Raw genomic sequence first — 18,310 nt, 5'->3', positions numbered from 1 at the left:
AGCGGCTACGGCCAAATACCTCCAGCGAGTGAGGCAAGTCCTAAGAAGCCAGCTCAATGGCAAGAATAAGACCCGGGCAATAAACAGCTATGCCCTGCCCGTGATCAGATACCCTGCAGGAATAATAAGGTGGCCAAAGGAAGAGATTCAGACCACGGACGTTAAGACCCGAAAGCTCCTAACCATGCATGGAGGGTTCCATCCCAAATCCAGCACCCTGAGACTGTACGCAAGCCGAAAGGAAGGAGGCGGGGGACTAGTGAGTGAGAGAGCCACTGTCCAGGATGAAACATCCAAGCTCCATGAATACATCAAGGAGAAGGCTCCAACGGATGACGTACTCAGAGAATGTCTCAGACAATGGGGAACAGAGGATGAGGCGCTGGAAGAGGGACCATCGTGGGAGGACAAGCCCCTACACGGGATGTACCACCGGACCATAACTGAAGTGGCTGATCTCAAGAAGTCCTATCAGTGGCTAGAGAGGGCTGGCCTGAAGGACAGCACAGAGGCACTCATCCTGGCTGCTCAGGAGCAGGCCTTGAGCACCAGAGCCATCGAGGCCCAGATATACCACACCAGACAAGACCCAAGGTGTAGGTTGTGCAAAGAGGCACCTGAGACGATCCAACACATAACTGCAGGGTGTAAGATGCTGGCAGGGAAAGCCTACAAGGAACGCCATAACCAGGTGGCTGGCATAGTCTACCGAAACATCTGTGCGGAGTATGGACTGGAAACCCCAAGGTCAAAATGGGAAACACCTCCGAAGGTGGTGGAGAATGACAGAGTGAAGATCCTGTGGGACTTCCAGATCCAGACTGACAGGATGGTAATGGCGAACCAACCAGATATCGTGATCATAGATAAAGGGCAGAGGAAAGCCGTTGTAGTGGATGTAGCGGTCCCAAGTGATGGAAACATCAGGAAGAAGGAACATGAGAAACTCGAGAAATACCAAGGGCTCAGAGAGGAGCTGGAGAGAGCCTGGAAGGTAAAGGTGACAGTCGTGCCTGTCGTGGTCGGAGCACTCGGGGCAGTGACCCCCAAACTAGATGAGTGGTTGCAACAGATCCCGGGAACAACATCGGACATCTCAGTCCTGAAATGTGCAGTGCTGGGAACAGCAAGGATACTGCGCAGAACCCTCAAGCTTCCTGGCCTCTGGTAGAGGACCCGCGCCGAATGAGGGACGGACACCACCCGAGGGGTGAGATGAGGCTTTATTTATTATTTTGGATTTTATATATATATATATATATATATATATATATATATATATATAGCATCCTCGTCTCGAAAGGCGATGGTCGACGCGTAGGGGGGGATTAGGTCCTGTACTGGACGCATGAGCGTGAGTGGCTGAGTCAAGGGCTGCTCCTGCGACGGTGTTTTGAGTTGCATATAGCTCTAGGTAGTGCTCAACCCACCTGTCCATTTGCCTGCTTTGGTCTTGGATCGTGTGACCGGTCTTGGACTTGAGAGGGACGGTTTTGTTGCATGATGGACCCGTTGCCGTTTTGATCCCCTCATACATGCTCCTGGTCCTGCCCTGGTCAGCAGCTGACTGGATCTCCATGCAGAGGTCCTGCCAGTATTTGTTAGCACAACGGCGGGCTGACCGCTGGGCTTTACTCCTGGCAGCACGGAGGGTGTCTCGGGTGTTGGGGCAGGGGTTGTTCTTGTGCTCAAGCATTGCCTTTCTCTTGGCTCCTGTTGCAGGCTCCATTTCTAGCCAGTGCGCCTCGAACCAGTCTGCGTTTTTCCGCACTCTCTTCCCAAAGGCGAGCATTGCGGAGTCGTAGATGGCGTTTCTGAGCTGGTCCCAGAGATGGACGGGGTCTTCTGTGGTGTTGTCATATTTCTCTTTCAGCTTATCTCTTAATGTAGTGGAGAAGCAGCTCACCTTTTCCGGGTGGGCAGTGCCACAGGTGTTTATGCGCGGCTTGCACTTGGTCTTGGCGTGGTGGATTCTGCGAGGCTGCAGCCTCACCTTACTGGCGATTAGGGCGTGGTCGGTGTCGCAGTCTGCGCTGTGGTAGCTCCTCGTGTGGAGGATGGCGTTCAGGCTGGATCTTCTTGTAATTGCTAGGTCTAGCTGGTGCCAATGGTGGGATCTAGGGTGCCTCCAGGACACCTTGTGGCGGTCATTGCCTGCGAAGAAGGTGTTGGTGATACAGAGGCTGTGGTGGCAGCACAGCTCGAGGAGGCGTTGGCCATTCTCGTTCAGTCGGCCAACTCCATGTGGGCCGAGGCAAGAGGGCCAAGCCTGCCAATCGGCCCCCACACGTGCGTTGAAGTCGCCGAGAATCAGGAGTTCGGTCTTGGGGATACGTCTCACTTCATTTTCGAGAGTTTCGTAGAACTCATCCTTGGCTTCTGGGGAGGACCTCAGGGTGGGGGCGTAGGCTGAGATGATGTTGGCATACCCTGCTGTGGTCTTCATGCGCAGGGAGAGGAGACGGGACGTGCCGCCGGTCGGTGTTTCCACTGCGTGGAGCAGTGAGTTCCTCACTGCGAAGCCCACGCCATGCTGGCGCGGTTCCTTCTGCGGCCGACCCTGCAAGAAGAAGGTGTAGTTTTCTTCCCTGAATATATATATATATATATATATATATAAATACTGTATGTATATGAGATATATGTTTTTTTTGGTGTGTTTTTTCTGAAGTGGCTGGATAGCTCAGTTGGTAAAGCATCAATTTGGCGTACGGGAGACGGTGGTTCAATTCCCACTTGGGGCAAAAAAAGGAGCACATAACACCATCCAGTGTGGGTCCTTGGGCAAGATCCTTCACGCTAGTGAGAGACAATAAAACGAATGACATGCCGGCTTAGACGTCGCCCGGCCAAACAAGGTCTGCGTCAGGTGCTGGGGAACCAGAGCAACTTGATGAAAAATGGGCGACTGGAACAAAGTGGAGATGGGCGAGATGCGACAACATGGCTCTGTTGGAATGCTACTACTCAAGCAACCCTAGTCAGAGGGGTTACATGCAGAGAATGTGGGCTAAATGGTTACTTCGAAACCCACAGTCACGGTTGACTACGAAACAACGAGTAGCTCAGTGTTCCAACATCCACAAACAGCAACTGCTGTCACAACTTGAGATTGATGAGGTACAACGCAGGTTCCAGCCCCAGGCTGCCAGATCACAGGAGGAGGTCATTCATACCAGAGATTGGGAGGCAAGCCCCAAGGAATGCAGATGATGAGATTGGGAGGCCAGCCCCAATGAATGAAATGCTGAGCGAGGCAGCAACTGACCGAAGAGCTAAGATCATGGCGAGAATGAAAGCACCAATACATGAGTGAAGCACAGAAGGGCATTGGTAGAGATACCAGAGCAGCCAAACATCAGCTCCTGGTTGACAGAACAGTCGCACAAGACTGCAGGTTCTGGCATACCAACCCGTGCACAGCCTGGATTGATTACAAGAAAGCCTATGACTCGATGTCACATATATGGATCACTGAATGCTTGGAGTTGTACAAGGTGAACACGACCATAAGAGCCTTCGTTGCGAACTCGATGAGGATGTGGAAAACCACACTTGAAGCCAATGCCAGGCCACTTACCCAAGTGTCTATCAAATGTGGCATATACCAAGGGGATGCACTCTCCCCACTGCTGTTCTGCATAGGACTGAACCCCCTAAGCCAAGTAATCACCAAGACAGGCTATGGATACCGCCTCAGAAATGGAGCTATGATCAGTCACCTCCTCTCACTCTCCATCCCAAATCCAGCACATTGAGACTGTACGCAAGCCGAATGAAGGAGGCTGGGGACAAGTGAGTGTGAGAGCCACTGTCCAGGATGAAACATCCAAGCTCCATGAATATATCAAGGAGAAGGCTCCAACGGATGACGTATTCAGAGAATGTCTCAGACAATGGGGAACAGAGGATGAGGTGCTGGAAGAGGGACCATCGTGGGAGGACAAGCCCTTACACGGGATGTACCACCAGACCATAACTGAAGTGGCTGATCTCAAGAAGTCCTATCAGTGGCTAGAGAGGGCTGGCCTAAAGGACAGCATAGAGGCACTCATCCTGGCTGCTCAGGAGCAGGCCCTGAGCACCAGAGCCATTGAGACCCAGATATATCACACCAGACAGGTGTAGGTTGTGCACCCGAGGGGTGAGACAAAGAATTTTATTTGTATATACTGATGTGAAAGCGCTATATAAATCAGCATGTATGTATGTATATATAATGTATACACACACACACGCATACGCACGCATGCACAAATAATGCATCGTTCTTATTATTGTGCTTTCACAATAGCTGCAGCTGTAACAAAGCCCTTTACAGAATAGTTAACATAAAATTAAATAATATAACAACACATTACAGTCATGCAATCTTAACCACTTCTCCTGCATACGCTTTGTTGTTTGAAGCAGTTGTAGATGAAAGAAGAGAGAATCAAATTGTACTTTCATCAGTTGATCAGAGACGTCATGCTCAAAATGTGCAAGTCGGCTACAAGCTAAGTTTGAAAGTAAACAAAAAGCTGTAGCGTCCATTGACGAAAAAAGAGATTGTTTCACTTCTCATGTCCACTTCAATTCCAAGCGGCGACTCTCATTTCCAAATACGCATCCTCGCTCCGCGCTGACATCACTCTCTCCTAATCCTCGCCTCCGCAAGCCATCCATCCAGCCGCACCAACGCAGACTACTCCAGCAGCGACGGCATCTCCACTGAACAAAACTGTACGAAAAATGCTGCCCATTACAGGTGCAAAAAACACAAGCTGTCCAGCGACGACAGTCAAATATCACCGATGTTCCTCCCAATCAAAATCAGTGCTGGTACACAGGTGCTGCCGATAAGGCGCAACCACCAAGCACAGATTCTTCTCCTTTGACGAATGTCGTGATGAAAATGCTGAAAACAGTCCACGCGAAGGACAACAAACATCATATGATCAAACCAAAGACAAAAACATCAAAAAGCAAAGCTCTTGAAGAGCTCTTGCCAATGGCTGCCAAAGTAATCGCTATGTTTGATTGTTTTTTTCACATTGGCAAATAACAAAATCAACAAAAATTCAAAATTCAAACCATGCTCACTTGATTTCACCTTCTGTTTGAGGAAAAAAAAGACGACATCTTTCATGAGCTGTTAATCATTGAGTGTCGTATGCCTGCAGCTCAATTCATGGAATGTGACTTGTTTGAACTTGTTTGCGGTCTTTCAGGTGCTATCATGTGCCAGATGTCTTTTCACATTTCCATGTCCTTTTTTTGCTGACCCTGTAGGTTGTGTATTTTGGAGATAGCATGAGGTCGGACATGTTTCCTGCTTGCAGCTTTGCAAAATGGGAAACAGTAATGATTGTGGAGGAAATGGAGGGGGAAGGTGTCCCCCAGAGTGATGCAGCAAAATCAAATGAGGCCCAAGTGGAGCCTCAGGAGAAAAAGGGAAAATTTGAGGTATGGTCTTTTATTTTCATGTCATTGACTGCCATATAATCAATTCAGAAATCAATTCAGATTTATTTGTGTTGCAAGAGTCTTCCTAATTTAATTTTGCATTTTCAGATTTTTTCAGGGTGAAAACATACTGCACAAGTTCATCAGAGTGACCAAAAGAAACATTAGAACCCATCAGGGAAAAAAAAGACATGTCGATCTTTTTCCATTTTATTACCAGTCAGCATTTGAATATACAGTACATTTGATCAAAATTCTAATTTTTTGGGGGGAAAAAACAGACAAGCAATTTTGGAAAATTATTTCAAGCATACGGTACCTTAGACTTGAACCCTTCTTTTTTCTTCTTTTTTTTAATAGGTTCAAATATCGAAATAATTTCCTTCTGCAAAGCAATATAAGCAACACGACAAAAAGGGATTTTCGTTGCAAACGAACTGTTGATTTTTTACATACGATTGAACTGAAGTATGGACAGGAGTGATTGAGTTGAGTGTGTGACTGTGTGCATGTGCGCGTATATTCGCACGTCCTAGACCCTACAAATTATACACACACACACACACACACACACAGAAACCGTGTGGGTGTGGGGTGGGGGTGTGCGTGCATGTGTGTGGTAGAAAGAAAAAAACATTTTCTTGTTTCACACCACATTCTACTTTGTTGCTTGCCGCAAGCAAACCCAGCATTTTCTTTGTGGTCTGGCCTTTTTAGTGGTGGGAGCTTGTCGGTTTGAAGGAGTTGCAGAAAGTCAGCTGGCTGGTCAGAAACCAGCCATGCAGGCACTGTTTATGGGTTGCTGTGAAGTGGATGGTTTTTGGTTGCGAGCCTGAATGATCCCTACCACGTCCACATGCATGACAAGTACATTATAAAAACAGAAACAATTGGAACATATGATATATTTTAATGCTGCAGTCTGAAATGAATACTTTTATTCACCTTTACACCAACACAAGCGGCGTCGCCTGGATGCGCAATCTACAATTACCTTTTTTTTTCTTATTGTTGCCATATTTTTGCTATTGTCACTGATTGTGACATTACTCCATCTCTTCGTCTCTCTGACGCACCCACATGCGGCTTACATTTGCTCGTTCTCTCTCTCTCTCTCTCTCTCTCTCTCTGTCTCTCTCTCACCCACCCTCACACACATACACAGCTTTCATTTATTCCTTATTTCTCAGAATACAATTGACTGAAGAAATGAAATGGGCAGCAGTGTTTTGCAGAGCTGACAGATGTTTTTTTTTTTTTTTTGCACCAATGCCAATAACAAAGAATGAAACTAGGGAAGTCCGACTACTGCACATAAAACCCGCATTTATTCGTCCACATATGTAATAAGCATGATTGACAAAGGGGAACTTGCCAGCCAGTTAGCGCATACCTGCTCGTTCCTAGGGGCGAAGGCTCTCCTGCTGCTTCCTTTTCATCTCTCACCAGACATATGTGGATCTGGCTGGATCCAGCACATATTCAGCATATTCATCGCTATGATCAAGGAGGTTTCAGGGGGAACGCACAGTTAGGCATGGCTGCCGTACCCATGAGGAAGGCCACATGATGGCTGCTTGTCAAGTTTTTTTCTAAATGACGTGTCTTTCTCTCAACGAAAGCCATCGTCATTTTGAGACAGGAGCTTTATTTTTTGCCCCCCGCACCCCAAAAAACAAACCCCGCGAGGATCATCTGTCCAGCTTTACTGTCTCCATGTTTTTTCCACATGCATGCCCAGTCTACACAGGCTGGTTCTCCACCATCTTGCATGTACTACTTCTGAAACAGAATTCTGGCTGATTTCACAACCTCTGTCATCTGCTGGCCATTTAAAAAAAATGATTCACACTGCAGTCAAACCTGATCCTTCAGTCAGAAGTTGCGTCAGATCTTCCAGTACACTCTAGTGCAGGGGTGGGCAAACTTTTTGGCTGGGGGGCCGCATTGACTTTTAAAATTTGACAGAAGGGCCAGGTCAGCACATGCTATGGTACATTAAAAAGGTGCATTTGGTGACAGTCCATATCAAACATCAACAGAAAAAAAGCATGAACGTACTGTATTAATATACTTTTTAAAAAGACAACAGTGTTGTTGATTACCTATTTTAGCCTGTGCATTGCTGCAGATGGGTTGTGACCAGAACAGTACAGAACAGAGCGATACAGAGGTCCAAGGTGGTCGATAAGACCCCCCCCCCCCTCATCGTACCTTAATTGTGGACCAACCTTCAGTGGGCCGGATTATTAAAAAGACCAACGGGCCGGATCTGGCCCGCGGGCCGTAGTTTGCCCACCTCTGCTCTAGTGGGTTGGGGTGGGGGGTGGGGCGACTTGAGATGTGTTTATATACGCCTTGGGTCGGCAGGGCCTATATTGTCAAAGAGACACATAATAATTAATCGAATTAAAAATGCAACTGTCATAATTAACTCAAATGAACTAAAAAATTAATCGTTATCACTCACGCATGTTTCATCGTTTCTGAATTTTCTTTGATATTTTTTGTCCTATTTTTCCCCATTTTAATGCTCTCATCAACAGGGAATCATGAATCAGTTTTCTATGTGTATATGTGTAAATATTTACTGAAGTAACAATTTCGATTTTCAATTTTACATGAACATTTTTCACTTGTAGGAGTTATTCACACAATCTCTCACACAATATTACTGTCCATCAACAACAGTGAAAAAAATATTTTGTCACACAATAGCTGCTTTAACAGCTGTTTTTATGGAATCAAAACACAGCAATATAACATAAAGTGCACATCTAAGGTAAACGAGTACTTAGCCTATAGTGGACTTAAACCATGGTTGCATACTTCGTTTTTCTCAAGTTTGCTTTGAACACAGCAGTCAGGCTATGTTGATTGTATTGGTCCTTCTTGCGTGTAAGTCTCTCTACGGTTTTGTGTAGACATAATTTCGGATGACTACACTTGGTTCGTAGTGATGTGCCCGACTGTGCCGAGGCTCTGATGCGTGTGCCGAGTAAACCGGAAGAAAATCTGCGAAGCGCGCATCGAGGCGTGTGTCAATTACGCTTGTGGCCACGCCCGATGCCTCGGAACGCGTGTTGCTCCGCCCGAAGCCTCGCGAGACGGGAATCCTACGTCACCGCCAACAAATAGTTTCGCGGGTGAATCTAAATAAATTCGGCACACAGGGATGACAATGAGCTGACAGGTGACACTGACTAGAGGTAAGATCGGGCCGCCCGAGCCCGTGGGTCGGCTCGGGCTTCTCTCTCGCTGACTTTTTTTTTTGTTCGTTACGAGGCCGTGAATAGTTTTGACCACGAGAGACCGTGGTTCGCAAAAAAAAAAAAAAAAAAACTGAAGTGGCCTCATCACAACAAGTACTATACTGAACTCTCGCAATGACAATTCAAAGAACTCGTTCATGTCTCTATGATCCAGCCGTCATTGTTCTTCTTTGTCTCGCCGCTTCTCTCTCATCAAGTGTCACGCTCGATTCTTAAGGATGTACTGCTGCTGTGGTGAATGGCCCAATTTTCAACCCATCAAAATGACGGAATGCCTTAAATTTTTCCTACAACTCTTAAAAAAAATCCGTCAATGATGGAAAATTGTCAGTTAATGTACCCTCTGCTGAAACAGAAATACATGTTTAAAGGATGTAAATTATTACACAGACTTGTTGAACTTAGATTTTGTGGAAAAGACATGCTTTAATTTGTTATCACAAATCACCCCTCCTCGTCCTGAGTCATCACAAATGAAATAGGAAATGTCGGGTTTGCTTCGGGCACGGGCCTGCAAATCAAGTTAATTGGTCGGGCTCGGGCCGGGTCAGGCTTAAATACCAGCGGGCCGGGTATTTAAGCTGGGCTGGATTTTTTTGGCCCGATCTTACCTCTACATCAAATCCCTGGTATCATTTTAATCACTGTCGTGACATTTATTTTCAACATGATGGCGCAGTAGTACAATTAAAGCCTCGTGATGCTTCCGCCCAGGAACAAACCAGTTGGATGGAAAGCCTCATTGCTTCACGAGGCTTCATTTTCCCATCACTATTGGTTCGATGACAACACTGGAGACGATTTATTTTCAGTGTGTTCGCTAGGTCGCTACCACTGCACCGCTGAACTCTCGACGTGCCTCAGCGCACCGTCACTGTCAGACGAACACAGAGAAGCTCCACCCGCTTTATTTATATGGACACGGAACACTGTAACTTTCCACATAAAATAGTTCCAAACAAGTACTGTAACAATCGCGTCAGTGTCATACATCGTATTCGACAGGCTACCTGCTCTTTATTCACCAGAGGCTCATCAACCTAGTCTCTTATTTCTCTCCAGAAACAGTGTCTTCTCCCACTTGGTATACCTTAGCCTTCTCCACTATGTACAATTTCTGTACACAGCTTGTAATGGAGGCTCTTTTGCTGGCAATCCATAGTGGAGTCGTTAGCTGCAATGCGAGTGATTTCAGCTTGAGTCGAGCTGTGGACAATGTTGACAGGCTTGCATGCAGTAGCCATACATTTAGCTATGGCTTCAGCAAATTTGTTCTTCGTCGTGTTATCCATTTTCTTCGCTTTGAAATGATCCATAGCTGTCTGTCTTAGATGAGGGGGCGGAGTACTCACATCAGCTGTGTGCTTTGCCATTAAGTGGTATTTCAGACTTGACGTGGTATGATGATAGCTCAGTTTACGACTGCAAAACATACAGGTGTCTTGTCTGTGGAACAGTCTGGCAACTTTTTAAAAGTAAACTTTCCATTCATAAACTCTTTAAGTATCCATTTTGGTGTCTCGAGCTGCCTTATAGAGCAACGTAACATCCTCTGTGACGTGTGCTGCGTTAATCTCGCGAGAAAAAATTGAATCCTGTTAAAATTCATTTAAATTAATGCAAATAAAAACGCGCTAAACTGACAGCTCTAATATATACATGTGTGTGTGTGTGTGTGTATATCTACCGTATCTATTTTTTTAATGTGTGTGTATCTTTTGTGGATAAAATGGGTTAATCAGATTATATTGTAGTTATTTGAAACAATTTTGTCCATATCACCCACACCTAGAATGAATATACACCCATTTAACATTTTTTAAACATTTAAAACCTTTGAGAATAAAATGCTTTGATAATCATTGCTGTGATTGTAGCAGGTTTATTAACGTGCTTTTTTTGTCCATAATATCAATTTGCATTTTTCCATCCCTGATGTTACCAATTTTTTTTTTGATTTATACAAGGGGGGAATAAATGCATGTTCCAAATTTTGGGGGCTCTCCAGTTAGTGTGGAAATGAAGAGATAAATGAAAATGTCTTATGGTTTGCATGTTGTCTCAACAGGAAAGCATGAAGTCACCTTCCACGATGTCTAACCAGTGGGGTTCCTACTTTGTTGATGTACATAAAAGTGGTGGAGAAGATGAGGAGATCCAGAAACTGACCTGGTGCTGTCACTGCATTCACAAATACAGCACCATGGCCATTCCTAGTGTGGAGCACATAGCAAGTAAGTTTCAGCAAGAAAAATGGCTGCAGACAGTAGTCTCGATCTGTAGTGGCCTCAGAAAAGTAGCCATTGTCAAAACTTCATCAATGTAGTTGGTAGTATGACACCTTTTTAATTATCCAGTATTTGTTTTAGGTCGTGTTTCATTCTTAACAAGTGTAAATTTATGTTAAAACTAATATGAATGGGGTTTTTATTTTTCAACAAAAAAAACATTTTTGGGAACACACTCTAATTTAACCAGGGTTCTACAATACATTCACAGCCACAACGTAACTGTGTCGGGCCACCCAAAATTCTCAGACCCAATTGGGCCAGCACAAATTTCATAAATAAATACAATGAAATAAATGACAACCAATCAGTATTTCATATTTGAAAAATTTGGCACTCCCAAGGTCCTGCAAGGAGGCCACCGTTACAGCTTAATGTAGCCATGTTTGACGCGTGATTTTCCAACGTGTGGTGCAGGCGTACCTCCTGGAGGGCAAAAAATATGTCGAGCTAACGTTTATGGATTAAAATCCAACACTGTAAATGAATTACAATTAGGGTGACGGAAAACCCTCTGCGAACGCATTGTTTGCCATCTTAATAATAATAATACATCATTTGTAAGCGCCTTTCACAACACTCAAGGACACTGTACAGCCAAGACCAATAGTAAAACACAGATAAAATAATAAAGAAAGAAAGATTTAAGGCGGGTAGGTCTGAGTCTGAATAGGTGGGTTTTGAGCTGGGTTTTGAATAAGGAAAGAGAGTCAATATTACGAATGTTGGGAGGAAGTGAGTTCCAGAGTTTGGGGGCAGAGCGACTGAAGGCTCTGCACCCCATTGTACTGAGACGGGCAGAGGGTAGAAAAAGGTGGAGGGAGGATGAGGACCTGAGTGAGCGAGAGGGAATGGAGATTTGAAGAATATCTGACAGATAGGGGGGCGCAAGGTTATGGATGGCTTTGAATGTATAGAGAAGTATTTTGAAGTTGATTCTAAGTTTGACAGGAAGCCAGTGGAGCTGTCGGAGGATGGGGGTGATATGATGGAAGGAGGGGGTTCTCGTGATGATCCGGGGTGCTGAATTCTGAACAAGTTGAAGTTTATGGAGGAATTTTTGATGGACACCGAAGAGGAGTGAGTTGCAGTAGTCAATACGGGAAGTGACGAGACTGTGAACAAGGATAGCGGTGGTGTGCGGAGTGAGTGAGGGACGGAGGCGGTTTATATTGCGAAGGTGGAAATGAGCGGACCGGGTAATGTTATTGATGTGGGAGTGAAAGGATAGTGAACTGTCAAGGATGACACCCAGACTCTTCACCTGGGGGGAAGGAGATATAGTGGCATTATCAATTGTGAGGGAGAAACTGTCGGCTTTGTTTAGAGTGGATTTGGTACCGACGAGTAGCAGTTCAGTTTTATTGCTGTTTAGCTTGAGGAAATTGTGGGTGAACCAAGATTTGATTTCTGAGAGACAGTGAGAGAGGGACGATGGTGGGAGAGAAGCGTCGGGTTTGCTGGAGAGATAGAGCTGGGTGTCATCCGCAAAGCAGTGAAAGTGTAAGCCAAATTTGCGGAAAATGTTTCCGAGTGGAAGGAGTTAGACAATGAAGAGGAGCGGACCGAGGACAGAACCCTGGGGAACACCAGAAGAAACGGGGAGGGATTGTGAAGTAAAAGAATCAAGTTGAATGAACTGAGAGCGGCCAGTGAGATATGAGTGGAACCAATGTAGAGGGGTGTTGGTGATGCCTATGGTAGAGAGTCTATTGAGGAGGATGGGGTGAGAGATTGTGTCGAAGGCTGCACTCAGGTCAAGGAGGATGAGGATGGAGATAAGGCCAGAGTCTGCTGCCATGAGAAGATCGTTTGTGATTTTTATGAGGGCTGTTTCAGTACTGTGATGGGGACGGAAGCCGGACTGGAATTGTTCATAAAGACTATTGTCGGTGAGGTGGGAGTGGAGCTGAGAGGCGACAGTTTTCTCCAGAATTTTCGAGATGAAGGGAAGATGGGAAATGGGGCGTAGGTTATTGAAGTCATTGGGATCTGAACCGTTTTTTTTCAGGATTGGGGGGACAGCTGCAGTTTTGAAGAGCACAGGAACAATTCCAGTCGACAGAGAGGAATGGATAATGGCTGAGATGAAGGGAAGCAGAGAGGGTAGGCAGGATTTGACCAGAACTGTGGGGAGGGGATCAAGCTGACAGGAGGAAGTCTTGGATTTAATGATGAGGTCTGAAATTAATGAGAGATGGGGGAGTTCAAAAGAAGAGAACAGTTTGCAAGGGGTGAGAGGGTCAGATGAGGGGAAAGGTACAGAGGAGCCCAGATGCTGGTGGATTCTGTTGATTTTTTCATTAAAAAAGAGGAGAAGTGCATTGCAGGTGTCACGAGAGTAAAAGTGAGGTGGTAGGGAGTCAGGAGGTTGAGTGATTCTGTTCCAAAGGGAAAAGAGAGTCTTAGTATTTCCAGCATTGGAGCAGGTGAGTCCGGAGTAGTAATGTGATTTTGCTTGAGAGATGGAATCCTTGTAGAGGGATAGCTGAGCTGCATAGATGTCCTTGTGAGCAGTGAGGCCGGTTTTCCTATAAAGTCTCTCAAGCTGCCGGGTTTGGGATTTCAAGGAACGTAGATGAAGGGTGAACCAAGGGGCAGACCGAGTAAAAAGGACAGAGCGGGACTTGACAGGGGCGAGCGTATTGAGGATGCTGGTGAGACCAGAGTTATATTGGAAAACCAAATTATCAGCAGTGGAGTCGATGTCCGGAGTCAGGGTGGTCAGCCATGCAGTGAGAGAGTCAATGTTAATGTCTTTAATATTACGGTAAACAATGGTCCGGGGTGATTTGGCAGTTGAGAGCTGGAGTGTAATGTTGAATGAGATAAGGAAGTGGTCCGTTATTGGAAGTTCATCAGCAGTACAGTTGGAGGGGGAAATACCAGAGCAGCAGATCAGATCCAGGGTGTGACCTTTGATGTGTGTGGGAAAATCTACAAATTGATCAAAACCAAGACTGTTAATTGAGACGAAGGAGCTCGGCCAACGAGTACTGGCGCAGACCCTTGACAGGTCGATGGAGGAGCGACAGGTTGACAGGTAGGACGCTGAGACGCCGGGACGAAACAGTCGAAGAGTTGAGAGTGCGAGGCAGGCGTGAATGGGGGCTGGGTGGAATGACTGTGAGATGATGATCGTAATTCCATGCGAAACAGTAAAACAATCGAGCGTAAAAACACCGTAAAACACAAAAGTTTGTGGGAGAGCAGCGGCAGCCAAAACGCGCCAGCGTTCACTCTACCCGGAAGTCCCAGAATGCTTGGTGACTTCTTAAAGTAAACAGACGAGACCTGACAGAAAGTGCTTGTAAGATGCTCATTTCCTCGTGATCTTTTTAGTCGGCCATGGCAAGGCTAATGGTTTTGTGATCTTTTAAGAGGTTAAAGTGGCCCTACAGGAAGTAGAGATGTCCACATATATTTTGGAACTGATTGATCTCCATATTTATATTATTAGCAATGTATTTACAATGACTCGGAACGGGGATATGGGAAATGGGATAAATTGGCGCCCAAAGCAGTCCTCAGTGCAAGCTTGTGCCTTGTCGCGCATTTGGGGTCACATCCAAAGCACTGAGACCAAACGAGCTGATGAGCTACAGGTTGGTGATTAGCGAGTGAGTCTCAGGTGTAATGGAGTTCACTCCTCGCCATGTCAACATTTGTGATTCACTGTTGTTCCGATTAATTATTTACTCTCGGTTTTTGATCGTAGTAAGACTTTATAGCTGTAGGTAGCCTGCACATGTGTTGAATAACTTCAAATTTATCCTCCTCATAGATCTCCCTCTGGATTACAAGTTTCCGAGGTTTTCTCCAGATAAACAGTGCACAAATGGATACTTTCCGAGGCCCCCGGATTCTTTGCTCAAGCGATGCAAAATTCTGACCTGAAAAGTTAAAAAAGGACTCATCCTTCAGCTCTGTGGTCTGTGACTCCACTTAATCCCGTAATTCTCTTCCAACCCCAAACCATTTGTGGAGCACAAATTACCCCACCCCCATCACTGATCCATTCAGAAATCTTGTTGAATGTAATATAAGATACATTATCTGTCTGTAATCAGGTCTCTCTCGGATATTGTTTTGTAGTTTAGTGTCCATGTGAGAATACAACCTCGTTTTGGTGTGTGTCTGACGACAGTAGTACCTTGATTTACGAGTTTGTTTTCCGTGACCACACTTGAAATTCAAATCCATTGTATCTCAAATCATCTTTTCCCATTGAATTCAGGGAAAGCTGTTAATGCTTTCCTGCCCTGCTGAAAACACTGGGTTTTTTTCAAAGTGAAAAAAAATTAGTGTACAGCATTGTAACATACTGTAATAACATAATGTGCAAATATGTTAATTAATTGGTTGAATGAATTTCTAATGGTATGCACGTCTTAGCCACCAGCAGGCAGTTCAATGCATAAATGATACAAACTAAAAAAAATGGTCATAGCTAAGATCGGTAAGATGCAGTATTTTTCGTCATTCTCTTTGCACAGCAAATATATATCTTGAGTATTTTTCATTTTCATCCGCATGTCTTGCTGCACCATTTGTGTTCAAAGATCCATTGTTTAAAAGTTTACAAGGGCTGCAACATTGAGGCTAGTTTGGTAGCCGGTCTGTGGCTATTTGCATTGTGCGTTAGCATTTAGCTAGCAGGCTCCAAAGGGACAATATTTGTTGTATGAGTTGTTGTGAGCCCAATGAACACACACACACAAACACATACACACATCATTACGTCCATCACCCGGTGAAAATATTGGCCGAACATTGGCTCTTAAGTTGGGTGTCTAATAAGTCAAGGAATCACTGTATGTGTATCTATTTCCAAAGTGTAATTAGTTGTGGGAAATGTTGTAATGTATTAAATAGGGTAGTTCTTTAATTTTTTTTTCTCGTTAGATTGTTTTAACAACTGTCAAATTGATGTAATAAATGAGATGTGAGTACCTCAATGATGTGGTTCCCTTTCGCACAACCCAGGCTGTCTGCAAGTGGTTTTGTTTCAGAGGTATATGTGCCATCACTGTCATTTTGAAGTGTTCTTACAATTAATGTTTTGGTGTATGAATTTTCGTAAATTTTCAAAATGTGTTGCAAGTCTGTTGCGGTCGGAAAGTTTTGTGGAAAATGTAAATCTTAACGTGAGAAAGTGTTATTAAAAGGCTGTACTACGCCGTTTCAATAAAAGATATTGAATGTTAAAAAAAAAGCTTACTGACTGTATCCTACCCATTATGAATAATATCTTCATTTAAGGGACAGTGTGGAGATATTTTCAAGGTTCATAAATAACATAGCGATCATAACTCCTCAACATCATGACTCCTGCATGTGCAACAAATGCAATGCACTCACACCGTCACTTGAGGCAATTTAAGAAGATGTTTGCGATGACATTTTGCTTGCAAGTAATGTTTGCAAAGTGTCATCTCTCTCAAGGCACCATCGTGCTTCAAATTGCACACACTTCGAACTCACATTGTCACATTCACTAGACAGCAAGTGCATTTTTCACACTGTCCCTTTAAAGTGGTGTTTTAACTTTTTGGGTACATACCGCGAGACTGCAGATGGTCACGATGTTGCGGCCAGTTAGCATACAGTACATGTAAGAAGAAAAGGATGTTGCGTACTTGATAAAATCAAAAGGTGGCAACCTGGTCAGAAATGTCTACCCAAACTTTTTTGACCTAAGATCTACATTTCGATCAACCAACCTCCCGTGATCGACTCGTTACCGCGCACGCACGTCCACACGCATGCCATGATGAGCAATAGCCTGATGCTGAGGCATGTAACGCAGTTAGACAGCTGGTTAAAGATTGTAGCTCACATGTATCGTTTTAAAATGCTTCTCTCTTCCCTTCAAATTCCCTTTTTTTTTTGCCCGTCCCCTCTAAGATGGGCTGATGCAGAGTGTAAAAATGTCCAGTGGTCTGACGACTCCACACTTCAAATTGTTTTTGGAAATTACAAATGTCGTATACTCCAGCCCAAAGAGGAACGCAACCATCTGGACCAGGGGTCGGGAACCTTTTTGACAAAGAGAGCCAAAAAAGGTAAATATTTGGAAATGTGCAAGCCGTGTGTGTGTGTGTGTGTGTGTGTGTGTGTGTGTGTGTGTGTGTGTGTGTGTGTGTGTGTGTGTGTGTGTGTGTGTGTGTGTGTGTGTGTGTGTGTGTGTGTGTGTGTTTGTACGGCTATACTTGTGAGGACCACTGTGATTATAAGACCAACGTAGTGAGGACATTTTTGACAAGTGAGGACATTTAGGCCAGTCCTCACAAGTTTTTCATTCTAAAGGCCTCTAGAGGGTTTATATAGGCATCTCTCAAAGTTTCAGAGAGGTCCTCACAAATATACCAAAAATGATTTTTTGTGTGTATTTTCATTTAAATTCAATACACACACTTTTTACTCACTACCGCCACCTATTGATTTCTGAAATATTTTTGTTCCAACAAAACTGAAACTATAGAAAACAGTCTCATGGGCTTATTAGAAAGTAAAACAATGATGTATTTTTTATTATATCTAATATTTGTCTAAGTTTAACTTTTTTAACAAACATCTTGTTATGAAATAGAACTTGTTATGCAAACCCAAATCTGGAATATGGCCTCAGACCCACACGAAATTACACCTTAAATCAAACCACTAAATAAAAAACCTAAAATAATTTAGTGAAGTACACACTTATTCCATTTGTGACATATTGAGGTTTTAGTTGTCATTTCATAGCTCCACATTTGTAATTTGAAGTGCACATTTCTAACATTAAGCAAAGCTCTCTGAGTATTTTTACTGAGTAATGTTTTATATTCTATTGTATACTACTGATGGAACTATTATTTACTATTATATTTAGGGCATCAGTCTCATCTTTTCCATAAGGACACAAGGACAGAGGTGGCAGAATAAATGTGCACTCAATTGTATTAGTGTTACTTTTGAAAAATATGACATGTAAAATAAAGAGTCCTTGAATAAGAGTAAATATGTACGTAGTGGGGCAGCCCGGTAGTCCAGTGGTTACCACGTCGGCTTCACAGTGCAGAGGTACCGGGTTCGATTCCAGCTCCAGCCTCCCTGTGTGGAGTTTGCATGTTCTCCCGGGCGTGGGTTTTCTCCGGGTGCTCCGGTTCCCTCCCACATTCCAAAAACATGCGTAGCAGGCTGATTGAACACTCTAAATTGTCCCTAGTTGTGAGTGTGAGTGCGAATGGTTGAACGTTTCTGTGTGCCCTGCGATTGGCTGGCAACCGATTCAGGGTGTCCCCCGCCTACTGCCCGAAG

The 18,310-nt window shown here is 44.4% G+C and overlaps 1 protein-coding gene and 1 long non-coding RNA gene across 2 annotated transcripts in view; one reads left to right on the top strand and one right to left on the bottom strand.

The window, feature by feature from the left end:
* The window catches only part of LOC127591940 (uncharacterized), a 13,731-nt gene extending 8,574 nt beyond the window's left edge, over positions 1-5,157 (bottom strand). The window contains exon 1 of the long non-coding RNA XR_007960035.1: positions 4,561-5,157. This is a non-coding gene — a long non-coding RNA (uncharacterized LOC127591940). The remainder of the gene's footprint in view (positions 1-4,560) is intronic.
* The window catches only part of nt5dc1 (5'-nucleotidase domain containing 1), a 38,481-nt gene extending 22,515 nt beyond the window's left edge, over positions 1-15,966 (top strand). The window contains exons 11-13 of the mRNA XM_052052170.1: positions 5,275-5,448; positions 10,789-10,954; positions 14,793-15,966. Of these exons, the coding sequence (XP_051908130.1) occupies positions 5,275-5,448; positions 10,789-10,954; positions 14,793-14,905 (453 nt within the window). The 3' untranslated portion in view covers positions 14,906-15,966. The remainder of the gene's footprint in view (positions 1-5,274; positions 5,449-10,788; positions 10,955-14,792) is intronic.
* The last annotated feature ends 2,344 nt before the right edge of the window (positions 15,967-18,310 follow it).

This window comes from Hippocampus zosterae, chromosome 19, assembly GCF_025434085.1.
Source record: "Hippocampus zosterae strain Florida chromosome 19, ASM2543408v3, whole genome shotgun sequence".
In the NCBI taxonomy this organism is placed as follows: domain Eukaryota; kingdom Metazoa; phylum Chordata; class Actinopteri; order Syngnathiformes; family Syngnathidae; genus Hippocampus; species Hippocampus zosterae.
This window is presented reverse-complemented; position numbering and strand designations above follow the sequence as displayed.